Source organism: Accipiter gentilis, chromosome 26, assembly GCF_929443795.1.
Source record: "Accipiter gentilis chromosome 26, bAccGen1.1, whole genome shotgun sequence".
In the NCBI taxonomy this organism is placed as follows: Eukaryota; Metazoa; Chordata; class Aves; order Accipitriformes; family Accipitridae; genus Astur; species Astur gentilis.
In genome coordinates this window covers 19,267,094-19,283,470 of record NC_064905.1, presented here as the reverse complement: position 1 = coordinate 19,283,470, position 16,377 = coordinate 19,267,094, and the positions used below count along the sequence as shown (strand labels likewise).

Sequence of the window (16,377 nt, the reverse complement as noted above, 5' to 3'; positions counted from 1 at the left end):
CCTCTGCTTCCAAGCAGAAGTTCAGTAGTACATCTGCTTTGACAAACAGGGCAAATCATTGTTTTACTCTGTGACCCTGTAAAAATTGTCAGCAGCAAGCAGAACACAAGAGGTGAACAGCAGTTCAAGTTGATCAGCTTGCACATCGGAAAGTGAGCATCTGAAGTGAGCAGTTAAACTTACTGCATTCAGGAAGGACTTTCATTTTGCAGCCAATCAGCAGCTGGCTTAAGAAAGTTTTCCACATCGAAAATTAATCAAGATGAAAATGCAACGAACTGAGCTCCAGCACATGAACCTCCATTAAGGGGTGACATCAGAAAGCCTGAAAACAAAAACTCAGGTAAGCACCAGAATGCCTCAGATGCAATTCTAACCATGGGATTCAAAAGGTGCTTATTTTACATTTTAACAAACTACACAATCAACAGTACACAATGGGCAATAAAAATCCAGTTGTGAAAAAATTCTAATGGAGAAAACAGACATTTAACATTTTCTCCTACCTTACTTCAGTATGTACAGAACAAATGTAAATCAAAGTTTCATTTCTTCTGTATTCCTGTTCTCCTGCTGTTTTATAAACTACTTCTCCTCATTTGCTATGACATTTTGGCAATTGAAAATTATTTACAGTGTAGAGAAGACGATGGGGGGCAGGGGGAACAGAAATCACTTGCAGGCCTGGTTCTTGCTGCTTTTAAATATGCTCAAGAAATTTATTTCTATTTTTTAAGGGCAAAGGAGTATCTTTTTCAGTCAATAAGAAAGTATGGACTATATTGTAACTTGTGCAAGCTATGCATCTGAAGGGAACATACCTGATTACCTGTACGGCTGGACCAGTTCTGACAAATACAAACCATACAACTTCACCTGAGTGGCTGTAATGCCCCAAATGAAGTCTGTGGACACCCTCTTGATTGACCTAGGGTTTTTTCTGTTGTTGGGTTGTTTGGATTTTTTTTTTTTTTGACATAAACTGATACTGATGCTCTACTTTGCAGAGAAAATAAGGAGCGGATTGCAGTTTTCCAAAGTACATGTTAGAGAAAGTAAATAGGCAATGAATCATTGTAGAACAAGTGCCACAATAAGTAAAGAAGACAAAAGGAATTGCTAACGCTGAACTTCTCGCCAGCTTAAAGCAGTTGATAATGCTTAGAATTAGTTCTGCGGCACAAACAGAAATCAATCAAATATTCTGACTAGTCCCAGCAAGATAGACAGCGCTGCATGAACTGCTACTGCAAAGAAGAAAAAGAAATAAGGACCATGCATTATAGTTCTTCAGCATACATGCTATTCCTTCAGAGTAAAGAAAGGAAGTGTATACACTTGCTTCAATATCAGTAAAATTCAAAGGTACTTTCAGCACGTTCACCCACAAACACATACTTGCATCCTATTTAGAGTGAAAATCACACATTATTTCCTTAGATGAAAAGCAGGAAAGAATAAGCAGGTGGTATGCTTAAGAAACCAAACTGCATACACCAGGTGTGCTGATGAGATGATTATTTTGTAGTATTACTTGTAGGTAACAAGAACCTTTAGGGGATAAGCAAGGGAAGGAGAATACTCACTGTGCAACCTGCTTATATGTCAAGTATGTGAGATAAGGAAAAACACTTTATTAGCTGAAGACCAGAAGTCAAACCGTACATCTAATATTATAGCAGTTTCATTATTATTATTATTTAAGTTACTATAACAGACAACACAGGGAAGATGTACTCCAGTCAGCCCCTGTAGAATAAGCTGTCAGAAGCCAAAGAGACTGAAAAGCAACACAGCAAAGACACACAGTTTTTAGTTCACAGCAACTGAAGCAGCCAGACTAATTCCTGTGTGCTAAAACAGTGCATGCTTCTGCTAGCAGAGCTGTACTGTGTATAAACATACTAATACAAAAGTATGAGAGCAACATAAATGTAGTTTGAAAAGCACTTTGTTGGGCACAGACTAAAGGGCTTAAATTACAAACGGGCCCATACACTACAAGAAATTATAGATGTGTATTTTTACTTTCTGAGGAGTAGCCGTACATACACGGTAACAGTAAGTTACCTTCAAAATACAAAGCAGAGAAAGTCATAACTACAGATGGATCCAGAACAGAACTCCAAGTCTGAACAGCTGGAAGCATTATGGAAGTTCAAATCTCAAATTGAACCAAACCAAAATCCAGATCTGAGCACATTATGGGCTAATTTCACGTTTACATCAGAGTTAAACTTTAGCAAAGGCCAGCAAAATTTAGCACCTCATCTTCTAAAGGATTAAAGTCAGTGCCATATTCTGCACACACATGAACTAGTTTTCAAACCTTAGTAGGTTCCTTTCTATTAGGTCACGTCTCTGTCATTTCCCCTCCTAGTCTTTTCTGAAGTTCTTCTTTCCTACAATTGCTTTTGATATTTTACGTTCTTCCTCTCCTTCCTGGATGCACCGGATCGCCTTTTTTGATTTAGCCAATTTATTAGCATGCCACTTCAAATGGTCTCCTTCCTATTATGTCACGTTCCTGCCTTTATTTTGAAACGGTTGAAATGCTTTGATTTAGTTTCAGATCATGTGCTGACATGAGCATCTTTAAAAACTCTCCTGGAGAGAAGTCAGGATTTCTCTGGTTTTGTGAAGTAGTAACTGCCAAGAGGTAAAAAGAACACAAACCAAAAATCTCCAAGCATCCCATTTCAAGGGAGTGTTTCTGAACTATACTGAAAAAGAAGAATGACCTGAAGTTCAGAAAACATACTGAGCATTAAAGGCTAAAAAATTGCACTACATCAGAGTCTGAAAAACTTATGGAAAGAGAAGGGGGGAAAAAAACCCCCAAACCCCACCAGTCTGAAACAGTCATAAAACATAAAACTATTACTAACTCAGTAAGGAAAGAAAAGAGTATCTGTGCTTTTGAGATGCATCTATGTATAAGAATGAAAGAAACCCCTGAGATACAGGATACTAGGACTATCTACCTAGCCTTCAGAGGAGAGGAAAAAAAAAAGCTTAAAAATATTTAAAGGGAGAAAAAGAAGGTACTTTTCCCCTTAGCTCTTGCCACCTCCCTTTTTTCTTTTTCCTAAAGAAGCGATGTGTGCAACTTTTTTTTGACTTTTTGTTGTTGTTAATCTCCTCAGACAGTTTCCCAAGATGCACAGCAGTTAAAAGAAACACCTTTATTTCCCCAGCCTATTCTTAGCTGCCTAAACCATCACTGCCTCAGTAAACACTTTAAATCAAACAGTTAACCAATAACATGTGCTGATCATTAGCAGTGCCTTAAGCTCACCTGTATTGTTCTGTTTCTTTAAAAGGGCAGCATTCAAAGCACCCTTCACCCTAAGAAGCATTTTATTTGAGTTGTTATTGCTGTAAGCAGGAACCTAGCTGAAGGAAATGTTAATTTTTTAAGGCCATCTATGAAGTTTAAAAGCATTCTTTTAAAGAAAAGGCCCAAATAAAGAAAACTGTGAACATGAACAAGTGAAGGAAAAAAACCCCACGGATATTTGATGGCTGAGAAAATTCAATAATGTAACATGAACACCTTACAGAAAACAAGCACTCAGTTATTTTCTAATGTTACCAATCTTCATCTTTAGGGGAAGAAGAAACTTTATGGAAAAAATATCAGCCTGTTTCTGTTCTTCAATGTCAATACCCATTATAAGGTATACCTAAAATTGTCTTAAGAGTCAGGTCACTTCAGTTTTAAATACACCCAGCAAAGTTAAGCACAAAGTAGCAAAGCATGTGGTTTAAGTCAAAGAAAGAATGACCTTCCTAAGAGGCTCAGCACACCATTACAGCTTAAAGACCACTGTCCCTTGAAACACTTGAACCTGCTGCAACCAGAACACTGACATAAGTAGATACACTGTAAAAAGAAACACTGCTGCGAGAAATGAGATCCGATTCAAGCTTTTCTTTAGTCTTGCTAATAGAATCTGTCTCCAAACACTGATCCATCTAGCATTTGTGCTTTTTGCTAGATCCCTAGCCTGCAGGTATATAAGTCAATCCAGCCACGCGAATGTGACTGAACTGGTGGTTTATTCTTACCCATTTTTAATTTTTTAATTTTTTTTTTTAAGCAAACCAATATTGCTTTTTGCCCATATGTTGATGCTGTTACAGTGGGGTTAATATTCTGTTTAGAAGACTAATTTTGTAATGTTGTTTGTGGGGTAAATTTGCAATGTTTTAAGTCTCGTTTGAGAGGAGAACTGCTATATAAAGATCTTTACTTGCATGTCTAGTTGCGTATGTCTTTGGGGAAAGCATTTTCTTCCTTTGAAGCTTCTTGCTAAATGGAGGAAAAATAATACTTTCATCCTCCAAGAAGGTGCTGTGAGGATAAGATAATTATTTAAGGTGTTCTCATTCTGATGTGATGAGAGGAACAGAGAAAGGACTGCAATTATAAGCAAATAAGCTACGTTGATCTGGGGCAGATGAACAGAGTGTGCATTTATATACAGGCTCAACCAAACAAATTGCTTATAGCATACATAGTCTCAAAAATAATCTGTAAATTGAACAAAAATGTTTAAACAATGCTGTAAGCAATCTCAGCCCTCCGTAAACACCAAGAAGCTCTCTATTTAAAAGGAATGTATGTGCTTAACAAAAAATTACAACCCAAACAAAGCCATCAGGCACAAAACTGGAGCAGGAAGGACTGCAACACTGTAGGTCCAGTCCATACGCATTGATGTTAGTAGGAATTCTTCTGACTGCCTATGTGGAAGAAGAGTGTTTACAACAGGTCAAAGCAAATCCAGTGCTGGAACGCACAAAAGCCATCAAAGCTCTGATGTAGGGGTGAGGGTAGCCTGATTTTGGCTTAGATGCGTGATCAGCACAGCACTTACTTCAGCTATAACTTTTTTAATTACCTATAAATCAGAGGATCTTTTGGGGTTTTTTTTCTGTGCAAATTCAGTTTGTATTATTACTTTCACTGCTGCTATTTCACATTGTTCAGCAAAACCTACCAGTCAGATATTCCAGTACAGCAGCCATGTACACTGGAGCACCAACACCAATTCTGTACTTCGGGTGGCCTTTCTTAATGTAACGTAGCATTCTTCCAACAGGGAATATGACCCCAGCCTTTGCGGAGCGGGAAGTCTTGGTTGACTTCTTCTTTCCACCCCTGCTGGACATTTTGTCTGTATTGGGTCTGGAACAGCACTCTTTATATAAAGAAAGGAAAAAAAAAAAGTTATCAATAAGGACTGATGCTGTAATACCATATATTGAATTTCAAGACAGATCAGTATTTTGGGTTAGGCAATGCATTAGGGTGCCTAAAACATACACACAAGTTGCCTTTTCAGAGTATATACAAAAAGAACCTAAAAAAACGTACACAGAATGTTTACTTGCCATTGTCATCTTGGCATAATTTTATACAGTATATATATAAGCCAGAGAAATTATTTCATTTAAATCTGCTTTGGAATTACTTTCCTGAAATTCTTAACAGATTAAACCGAGTACCATTAGTGGAGCAAAGTGTGTTAACTACCTAACGTAAAACAGAGCTTCTGCATTAAAGCTGAGGATGCTTTCTGCAAGGAGACTGACACAACCCTCTGCTCTTTGGGAAAAACTCTTGATTGTGCATTTGAACAACTGTGGTGGGACTGTTACACTCCGGAATAACTATGTTCCTAAATAGGAAAAAACTGCATCCACTAAAGGTTTCGTAAAGAACCTTTCTTAAAGAACTAGATTTTCACGCATGTGTGAATTTACAGAACAAAGGCCTATGCATGGCAAAATACATCTCCTGTACACTAAATGTTCTATTTTTAGAAAGATCTGAAATGAACACCTTGAGATTTGAACCAAATGGATACCAGCTATCTCCACATCGAAGACTGTACTGCTTCAACATGCCCTCTAGGAATCTGATGAACTTCAATCTGCCACCTTTCCTTAACATAACAGTGGTCTAAACACCCAGCAGATATCTGACAACTGTATCTTAGTTTATGTCAGTGAAGTAACCTACTGCTGATACAGCTGTCAAACATATTTTTTTTCTCTTTGATTTCTGCTCAGGCTGTAAATAGAAGCTGACAAATCTGAAGAGGTGGACAGTTTGCAGGCTTTCAAGGTACCTTTGAAGGTTTAGACGATGCACTGGGTTTTGAAATTAACTCAGAGGAAAGGAGACAGTCCCCATCTCCCCCTCCCTCCCTCCTGCCTGTCTGAACTCTAGGGAAACCAGCAGTATGCATCAGTGATACACATACCTCTGTACATCCTACTTCTTTCCTTGCTGCACAAATCCTACCTAATACAAATGCAAATTCACTGGTGTGTTTATATACTCCACAATGAAACACTTTTAAGCTTGCTTTCCTATCACACCAGTTCTCCACTTGTCTTTTTGCTTTTCTCTCATTTATTCTGAATTCTGCCCTTGTCCTTATAAACTTAACTGTGTTTGCCATAGGTCTGAATCCACAACGATTGACTGAGCTCAGACTTAGGCAAAACAGGTTCACCAACCCCACTTCTAAGTTTTGCAACTTCTGCTCTGTGCTGACACGTCCTGCAGTCTTTTAAATCTCCATGAGTCACTGAGATTCAGACTACATAACTACCAAATGAAGACCACTCAGGATAACTAAAGAAATGCGAGTATCAAACATTTCTTTTCCTTTCCACTTCCACACTCCATTCATCAGAGCCTATACTTGCATAGCACATTAAGTAAAATAAATGCAACGGGCTCACTGCTTGTTAAAGGTAAAGGAAATAATCCCATCTTATTAGCTCAGATGAAAGGCACACTACATTTATGAAACTGATGTCAAAACACAGACAGGAAACTTTGGAGGAGGGAAGCCATCAAAAGGGCTCCTTCCCCTTTCCTCTGCTGTGAACTCAGCTCTGTAACAACTATTATTCTGTGAAGAAGAGCACAAAAGCCAATTTTCTTGCCTTGAGAAACTGCCCAACTGGAGCTCACAACTGGTTTCAAAAACCTTCCATTTAATTGCATTTTCTCATCTAGTTAGCTCTGTCTTTGTTAGCAGAAAGGCTGGGTGTGGCTTTGAGTTGGTTATGGACTTTCTGCCAGAAATTATTTTCATAGTTCAAAATCCATTTTCATCAATACTACAGATGTTTAATCTCACAAATGTTGAGAAGTTCATTGAATCAAACACCAGGGAAAGCTGCATGAGAATTACCTGTGCTTCTAGCTTCCCCCATAATTCCTTTAGTTTGTAACTGATAGGTGAATGATGAAAAACATAATTTTTCCAGGGAAAACCTGCAAACCTTGAGCAGTAAAATTCTATTAGCCATTTGGCTTATGAGTTTATGGGAGAGTCAGAATAGCTGGAAGATAATATGGAAACCCTTACTTCCTGATGTTGGGTGTTTTTTTCTTTGGGAGAGTGTCATCTAGCCATCAGCTGCATTTGGATCAAAGTATGAGTAATGCAGCAACATAGAATTACTGCCAAAGAGGCTTTGAAGGAGCTGGAGTAAATACAGCTCACCCAATCTAAAAATCCAAATGAAAGACACACATGGATGGCCATGCTGTAGCTGGTAACAGAAAGAGATGAAAGAGCACTGCCCTTTCATTTTTAGTTCCAAGAAAATGACTATTCATAGACAAATAATGAAAGTGGTTTCTTCATATGTCGAAACAAATAGGTACTGTGTATCACTGCCTCTGGATACATACCACCTATTCAAAGTGATGCGAAGTTTGTTGTTAACATACTGTCAATTGTCATCGGTCATGCTAAACCAACCTCCCCTATACCACCCTTGAGCAAAACACTTTGCTATTAGCTTCCAACCTCTTTCATCTGGTCTTCAGAAGATGTTCTTCCCTTTAACGTACTATTTTCTACTTAATACCTCCAAGCCTCCTGTCATCTGCAGCTAACGCCTTCCTGTATATAAAATGGTGTATTTTTTTTCTTTCATAATAAGCTTATTTCTGCAAACTTCTGCAAACTCTAGAAGTTAATTCCCCCCTTTATTTTATACTCCTGGTGGCATTTCTCTTGTTAATATTCAGGATAACCCTGGACCTCTCTTGGCAATTAACCGGATCCTCTCATACTGTACATTAAAGAGCCTTCTAGCTGTAAGTTTATTTGTGAGGAAAAAATTTGCCTGAACCAGAAAGGTGGGAGACTTGCATACTGAAAAAAAGCAAGGACTTCTGGAACTTTTAGTATCAAAGGTGAAATGCAATAAAGATCAGTTTCAGATCTTCCTGTCTCAAGGATCCCATTCCTACAACATTTGGTGAATCACTGTATCTTTAGATGTTGGGGGTGGAGGGAGGGAATTTCCAATTAAGTTTCAAGTACCACTTTTAATTTTGCCAACCATGCAATTTGGAAGGGGAAAAAGAGAGCCTGGCATGGAAGACCTTTTTCAGGCTTACATATGGATTCAGGATCATTACTTTGCAGAACCCGTTTGTCCTGCCTTTGAGCTGAGGGATGGCCCAATGAGCTCTCAAAGTTTCTTCTCTAGTTCCAGTTCTCCACAGCAAAAGAAAAGGGAAAGAGATTTCACTTGCAACAGCCACCAAAAGATGCATTGAAGTTAAATGTAAAGAGCATGGCAACAGATCAAAAACCAAAGAAAACTCTGTGCCTTACATGTTCTCCAATGGTTTATCTTTGTAACACCAGAAACTCTGGAATGCTGCCAACATTAATGAGCCAGAGCTGTTTGCTGAGTCACTGCTAGCCAGCAGATGAGGGAGGCAACCAAAGGAAACCTTATCACACGTGCCATAGTTCAGACAAGATTTGAACAGGATCATTTACAGTTAAAATAAATAAATAAATCACAGTCAATGGCAGTCAGTAGACCAGTCCTTTCTCTTCTTCCCTCTCTCTTGCCTTTGCAATGCATTTACTGAGCAACTTTGCCATATACATAGCATCTTCAAAGAGTTGACAATAAAGTGATTTTGTTTCAATGTGACAGTTCACAAAATTATCACTGTGATAATCAGGGGATATCACCAAGGAGTCAATTTATCCAAGACCACCTTTGACTTCAAATCAAATTTAATGCTATATTCTTCAGTGGCTCTGCTGTGCTTGGACACAGATTGCCCTGTTGCAGAATTTAGCACCAGATTCATAGCCTTTTGAAAACCCCTTAAAGACTGCAGTGAGATTTGTACTGCTTTCTAAGATCTCAAAATTCACAGAAATGAGAATCTGATGGTATATTAATTTGGCTCACAGCAAAGATTCAAGCTACAAGGCTCCTCTACTGTCACATCTTTGTGAGCCAGATATAAATTCCCTAAGAAACAAAACAATATCAAGGTGTAGCGATGAAATCAGCATTATTAAAATTTTTCTGTTTGAAATTGGCTGTAGTAACTCTTGTTGGCCATATTTTTCTGTGTGAAGATCAACACTCCACTAAACCACACTTTCAAATACCATCTTCCTAAAATGCACATAGGCATCTGTTTTTCTGAAAGCTTTACCATCACATAATTCTGAAAGTACAACCTGCACATCCTGGTAAAGTGATACCTAATTTCCAAGTACCAATACTTCATTAGCTCAGTCAATTTGATGCTTTCATCAAACAGTAGTAATAAAAAACGCCTGCTATTAATAGTTTTCAGGTACTGGTTCTTAATGACTTGACAAATTACTAAGAATGCTACTGCTGTCAGGCAGGGACTGTTCTGATCATGGGCTTACATTGGTGTATTAACTGCACTCAGCAAACAGATGATTAAATTTAGATCTACGTGATCACATCAGCAGTGTTGTAGAATCCAGGAGACTACTGCTACAATGGGAAAAATACTAAGATTTAGTAATTATTTTTTCTTCTTTCCAGTACAAAGACTAAGCCAGAAAGTTCATTTTTGTATCACAAGAGATTAACTGCAATGCTATTTTCTTTCCATTCTTTCAAAAGATTAACAATGTAAGTGCTGCCATTCTCTCTTAAATCTATTTATGTACTATAATAATAGCTGCTCGCTGAACTCTTTTTGAAAAGGTGCATTTGAATTTGCTTTGACAACTAACTTGCTCTGTTCTTGGCTAATCAGAAGCTAGTCTGGCATATTTATAAAATGCACCGCTCATAGTCGGTATAAAATGGTCTCTAATAATGCTTGCCTAGCACAACAGTGTCTCAGTCTGTGACTGTGGCTTCTAGGTACGACAGTAATAAAAGAAGAGCTAATCACTCAGTTATTGTTTGATCTGATGAGATTTCAAATTTTAGCTTAAGTGCTTTATCAAAGCAATAACTCTTTGTGGTCTGAAACAGACAGAGGAGTGAAACTGTTTGTGACAGAGCAGTTCCACCACTACATTAATTTCTCATCTGAAGAGGTAACACCATACATACATTTAATTTCACTTAGAAAACCAAGAGATCATTCCTCATCTAGGAATGCCCAATAGGTGTACTTTCTGTTGAAGATTAGCAAGACTGAAATTCCCATAGTGATAACGTAAAGGATGGGAAAAAGACGAATAACATTTTCACAAAATCTGTGTGCAAAACAAAATATTGTTGCACAATTGTATTCAACTGGCAAAAGTCCCTCCCTCCCACAATGGGTCTGAAACCCCGAAACAAATATCCCCTTAATGCACAAACCCCCACTATGAACAGTACTGGGAGAATGACAACAGTTTTAGCTGGGCATCCTGCCACCAATAGTCAGGAAAACGTAAATACAATTGTCTTCACTGACCACTGCTGGGAGTACTAGCATGAAATCAAGCCCATTTGTGCATTATAGCTTGTTGTATACTAGGGAGGAAGCATAAAATTTGATACAGGATGTTAAATCACTGGACCATTTATGAATTCAATGTTCAGAAAAACTGTTTTAAAGAACATTTTGAAAACTTCTTTGCCCCTTGACATTTTTGGAAGAAAGCAAAAACGCAATAAGGAATTTACACGGATGCTTCCAAGGCAAAATCCAGATGTAGAATGAAATTTAAGATAGACGCCACGCTGCTGAGGGAAGGGACTGCAAAAACTTGACCCACCAAGAAGGCCATGAACGGTATGATTCTAGCACCACTCCTTTTGGAGCAAGGACCATGAGCTGAATCCTGCCCATACTCTTTAAGGAGGGGTCTGGGTAAGGAACTATAGCTTCTTTACATGTCTATAGCCTCTTTCCCTGACAAGTGAGCAAGCACTGCACTCTTCTCACAAACACTGCACGTTTCTTTTCTGATTTACCTCTAGGAGGCACTGGGCTGACAAAACCTAATGCTCACTGCACTGCCCACTGGGTCAATATTCCCTCTCCCAAGGGAGGCACTCTCCAGAGGCTCCTTTTTTCCTCTTGTGGCATCAGTTCCAGATTCCTGCTCCTTTTTATCTCTACTTCACAACCTTGTTGGGGCAGGACTACCACTTATGCAGAACAGACAACAGGCCTTGTTCCTGGCTGACAGAGTTGTACAAAAATGCTTTTGAATTTCTTCGGGAAAGCAAGATTTTGACCGTTCTTCAGGAATGTGACTATATCACCTATCTTATCACAAGAATATCTTTTATCAAAGCTCATTGCTGTGTATTGAAATTTTACCTGCAGAACCAGGCAACTCCCCAGGACAATTTTAAACACGCTGATTTATTTTAAGACCAAGTTTGCAATGGTGGATTTTTCTTTTTGCCAATGCTGATCTATAAAATAAGCAGTGCTCAAGCACTCTTCCTATATTACTGTCACTAGGCCAATTCTAGGCTTACTACTAGTTTTTAGATTACTTATGGCTTAATCCACACTGTCAACATTTGGCTTTACTGGCTATTAGAAGGGTATGCCTTACACACAACAAATAAAGTTACTCTTTAAGAACCCAGAAAGCCTAGAAGATTTTGGCGTGAAAGATTATGATACATAACACAGCAAAACAACCTCCAACCATTACTAAGTAAACAACAATATAATTCCTTTCTTTCAGAACACTTAAAAAAAACAAACCACCCAACAGATTAGGAAGTTTTCTAGGACCACTTGATACAAAATGTCTCATGCCCAATTACATTAAAATGTATTTTTCAAAGCAACTGTAATTGTCTTGTTCCTGCCAAAATCTTTTATCCCTGGGTTGTGCCCAAGAACCCAGGTTCCGTTCTTATTAATTGCTCACTTGCTCCTTAGCTCATTTATTTTTTCTACTCTTAGGAATGGGGGAGGCAGTGGATCTGCAAAGTTCCCTACAGACCTGTTGCTAAGTGACAGCCACACAGAGTCCTGGGGAAAAAAAAAAAATAAAAATGGTCGTTCGTCTGTGTGGTCAAGAGATAAATAACAAGCCTCATCCAGATATATTTCAACAACCAGTCTCCTTCCATCACCGTAAATGAAGCAACCTCAGTTTTACACCACCCTATGTGCATATGAGCTGGTTCCAACTGCTAGCTTCAGATGCAAATTCATGGGCCTTCTGCAACTTACTTCTAAAGCTTACAGAGAAAACAAAGGGATTATAGGAAGATATGAGTTACAGAAACAGTTTGTTCCCCTTTCTGTCTCCTACATGCACGAATATGTCAGTCTTCGGTCTAAATCCAGGCGCTTCTGTGATATACCTTGTGCCAAGTCTTAGGAACCTGCATTCACCTGCGTCTTGCAGTACTTGCAGTCCCCTATGAGAAACACCCACACCCAGAGACAGTCCGTATAGGTTGCTCAAATCCTGCAGGCAGACATATTGCAGGCTATATGAGAAGTGACAGTTCTAAAAGACTATGGGGCCCTGCTTCTAACCGAACATTAATTTTTACCACTCTCGGAAGCCTTTGCTTACGGTTTTAAAAATGTCATTTGGCCTTTTTTTTTATTAAGTCATTCACATGCAGTGGGTAACTTTTATGCCACGGTTTCTTCCTCCCAAAGCGAAACACACCGAAAACACGTTCAGCTGCCTTTCACTTGCGCTTTTTGAGGTCTCTCCAGATTATCTTCTCCTGCCCGATGACCCGAGGTGGGAAAAAACGAAGGAGTCCGTGCGTGCGTATAAAGGCAGCGAGACGTGAGGAACGGCGGCCCGACCCCCCCCCGAGCCGTTCCTTGAAACCTCCCCGCAGGGTGGGCGAGCGACCGTCTGCGGGGTGTCCGCTGGACTCCTTCCAGCCTCCGTACCGTAACCCAGATGCAGCTTCTACAGAAATAAAAACCCCGCTGCCACCATTTCGCTGGGAGCGGGGTAAAATCTTCCCAGCTTCACCCCAGGCAACGACAAGAAGAGGCAAGAACCCACAGACCGCCCGGCGCGGCCCGGGCCCCCGGCTTTTCCTCAGGGAAGGGCGGGGAAAGGGGGGGCCAGCACCCCACCTTCCTCACAGACCACCCCCGCTCGGCTCGGGGACCCTGGCACCGCGGCCCGGCTGCCACCCCGCCACGGAAAAGCCCCCTCAGCGTCGTCGTCGTCCGTCCGTGTACCCCCCCTCCTCCTCCTCCTCCTCCTCCCGCCTCCTTCCCCACACGGCGGGCGGCCGTACGTAAGGCGGGCGAACCCTTTCGCGCCGGCTACGGCGGTGCAGAACCGCACCAGTGACTTACAGCGCGGCCTCCGGCGGCAAGATGTCTCCCGTCGGCCGGCGGCGGCCCCGCTCCCGCTGCCCGCCCGCCCTCCCTCCTCCTCCGCCGCCGCCGCCGCTGCCTCCGCTCCGCTCCGCCCGCGGGGCCAACGGGAACGGCTCGACGGGCTGGCGGCGAACTCCCACAATGCCTTGCGCGCCCCCCGCGTCACATCCCTCCCTCCCCGCCTGGCCCCTCCCCTCGCCCCTCACGGCGGCCGTTGGCGGGGCGGGCGGTTCGCCGTCCCCTCACGGAGCCCCGGGGCCGGGGACTGGGGGAACCGTTCGCCTCTGGCAGCGGTACGAGGTCTCCCGCTTCGCCGGTACAGGCCCTCGGCTGCCCGCCCCAAGCGGGGAGCGAGGCCCTCCGGCCCCCGTGGCAGCTGGCTGCCATGCGGGCGACCGGCTTGTCTGTGTGGGGCTGGGCCTTGGCACCGCGTCCTCCACAGCTGCTCCTAGCCGGGCCATTGTGTACAAACGTGTTGGCTCCTAAATCTTCAGGGGCGAGGACAAGGCCGGGGTGGGGGTGTGGGTTAATGCCACTTTCCTCCTGAAAGGAAGTTTTTGGTTTGGGAAAGGAGTGAGGGACTGGATGGTTAGCGGTGGCGTGAGGCGTTAACGCGCTCTTTCTGCTTTCCTCGTGCTGTACAAAAATGGCTTGCTGCCATTTTATGGCAGCCCCAGATGGAGCTTTCGGAGAAGTTTCCGCATGGGACATGCGGATGTCCTTGAGCGTGCCTTGCTGGGTTGGGAGAGATGGGTTGCTTCTGCCCCCCCACCCGCACGCCCAGCCGGCAAATGGAGGTTGCACCCCCTGACCGCCCTCCCCTTTCCAGCTTTCTTCCAGTTGCCTTGCCCAGCGGCTGCTGGTGGAAGAGGGTAGCTGGCTACAGCGGGTCTTGGCTGCAGGACGGACAAGCCGTAACAGATTGCCTCTGGGCTTACAACAGTGGGACTAGAGGCAGCTGGAGTTTTGAATGTCATGGAGGACTCTGGGCTTGCTACAGCTCCCACTTTGGCTGCTCCTACCCGAGTGGAGCATCCATCCCCTTTCTTCAGTGCCCAAAGCGGGATGCCAGCCCATAGCCTCTTCCCCAGCATCCCTTGATGTTCTTTCATGGCTAGAGCTATGACAGGTGGCAGTGGCACAGTGGTGTAATATTGCAACTACCAACAGCTAGTAGAGGGAAGGAGCTTCTCTCTGTTCCGCTTTTCTCATCAACCACCCTCAGCTCCAGCTCTCCTTATTTTGCTCAGTATTGGCACATATTCACAGTACCTTTGTCATACAAAACAGAAAGCAGAAAGGAAGAAAATGGTTTAAAGGAACAATAAAAACTGGGGAACTGGGAACAGCTTGTATAAAACATGTAGAGCTGGTCTGAGAAACATCCCTTCAAAAAGTGTTTCTGAAATAAGGGGCCAGAAGACGTAGTATGCACAGGGCTGCATGCAGTGCATGTGGCCTACAAAAGGAATGTCGTGTTCAATTCCAGTAGACAAGCTTGGGCATTATAATTGTGGTGGTCTCATCCATATAAATGGCCAGGCTTGGTCTGTTTTTTAATGCAGCTAAACTCTGCGTCTCCCAAGACATCTCTCATTACGTTTTTGTGCAGCATACAGTCAAATGCAACCTTGGCCTGACTGTGCTCCCCAAGTGCTAATTGTGACCTGAATGCTATTCAGACACGCGGTTTTGCCTAACAAAGACTCCCCGCTAAGTCAAGTACCCTATAGTCCCTGATTGCCCTTAACCCAAGGATATGGATACAGTACTTATTAGGCCATCTGCCGTGGCTCCTTTTACACAGCTGAGGACACACTCTACTTTCGCTGTGTTCCCATCCACACACACCATCTCCCTCCCACCTCTTCCTCCTCCGCGTTCACAGCACAGCGGAGCTCCGCTCCCTTTTTCCTTGCTGGGAGTGCTACCCACACAGTAACCCTTCCCATGTGCTGTGCAGAGCACTGAACAGAACTGGTCCTCCAATGCTTGGCTGTTCCCACTCGGTTTTGCTGTCACCCACACAAGTTTTGTTAACAAAAAAACCCCACCAACCAACCCCCAAATATCTCTGTTGACATGATGAGCTGCAAAGGCCCATGTGGAATTTAAAGAACCCACAATATTGTCTAATGGGGTTGATACAAGGCTACAAGGTGAAGGGAGCTGACCTACAATGACAGATAGAAGGGGTTATCTGGGACACCAGCGTAGGTTGCTTTCTATGCTCTTCTGCTATCATCGTTCATTTTGTCTGTTTTTTAAGGGTAGTCTCTGGATTTTGTGCTTTTGAAGAAAGCTTTCAAAACACAATTGGTGAGGATATCTGGAGTGATAGCTGCCTGAGTTTGCAGAGGGCCTGAACAATTTGTCCATGGAATAGGATGCTAGCATGGAGACTGTTGTTGATCACTTTAATGTTAACATTGACTGGCTCACCTCCCACCAAAGCACAGATTTATCATACTTCACATCTACTAGATCTGCAAAGAGCGCCCATTTTGAGAGCGCAGTCTGTCACAAATGTCTAAAAGGGCGCGGTGCTTACAAAAGTCTGTGAAACTATACTACATAAACTACCTCTTTAAAACAAACATTGGTTTAGATTTTATTCCCTTTGCCAGTTTGGTGATGTATTTACTTATATATAGAATGATTAAAAGCACCTTTCCAGAGCTCTGCTGTCTTTATGATTAATATAAACAGTTCATATTCTTACATTCTTGTATTCTTCATTTTGACACCCCGACTCTAATCAA

General features: G+C 42.1%; 1 protein-coding gene across 9 annotated transcripts in view; it reads right to left on the bottom strand.

Moving 5' to 3' along the window:
• The window catches only part of LOC126050852 (core histone macro-H2A.1), a 47,508-nt gene extending 33,850 nt beyond the window's left edge, over positions 1–13,658 (bottom strand). For 8 of the 9 annotated variants that reach the window (XR_007509670.1, XR_007509668.1, XR_007509669.1 and 5 more), the window contains exons 1-2: positions 13,592–13,658; positions 5,007–5,207 (exon numbers count right to left, since the gene is read on the bottom strand). Coding sequence is in view for 6 of the 9 variants with exons in the window: in XM_049829276.1 (XP_049685233.1) it covers positions 5,007–5,178 (172 nt within the window). In the remaining 3 variants the exon portion in view is untranslated. Of the gene's footprint in view, positions 1–183; positions 326–5,006; positions 5,208–13,591 lie in introns of those variants that run through there. The other variant, XM_049829277.1, reaches the window with a different exon arrangement.
• Positions 13,659–16,377: the final 2,719 nt, after the last annotated feature.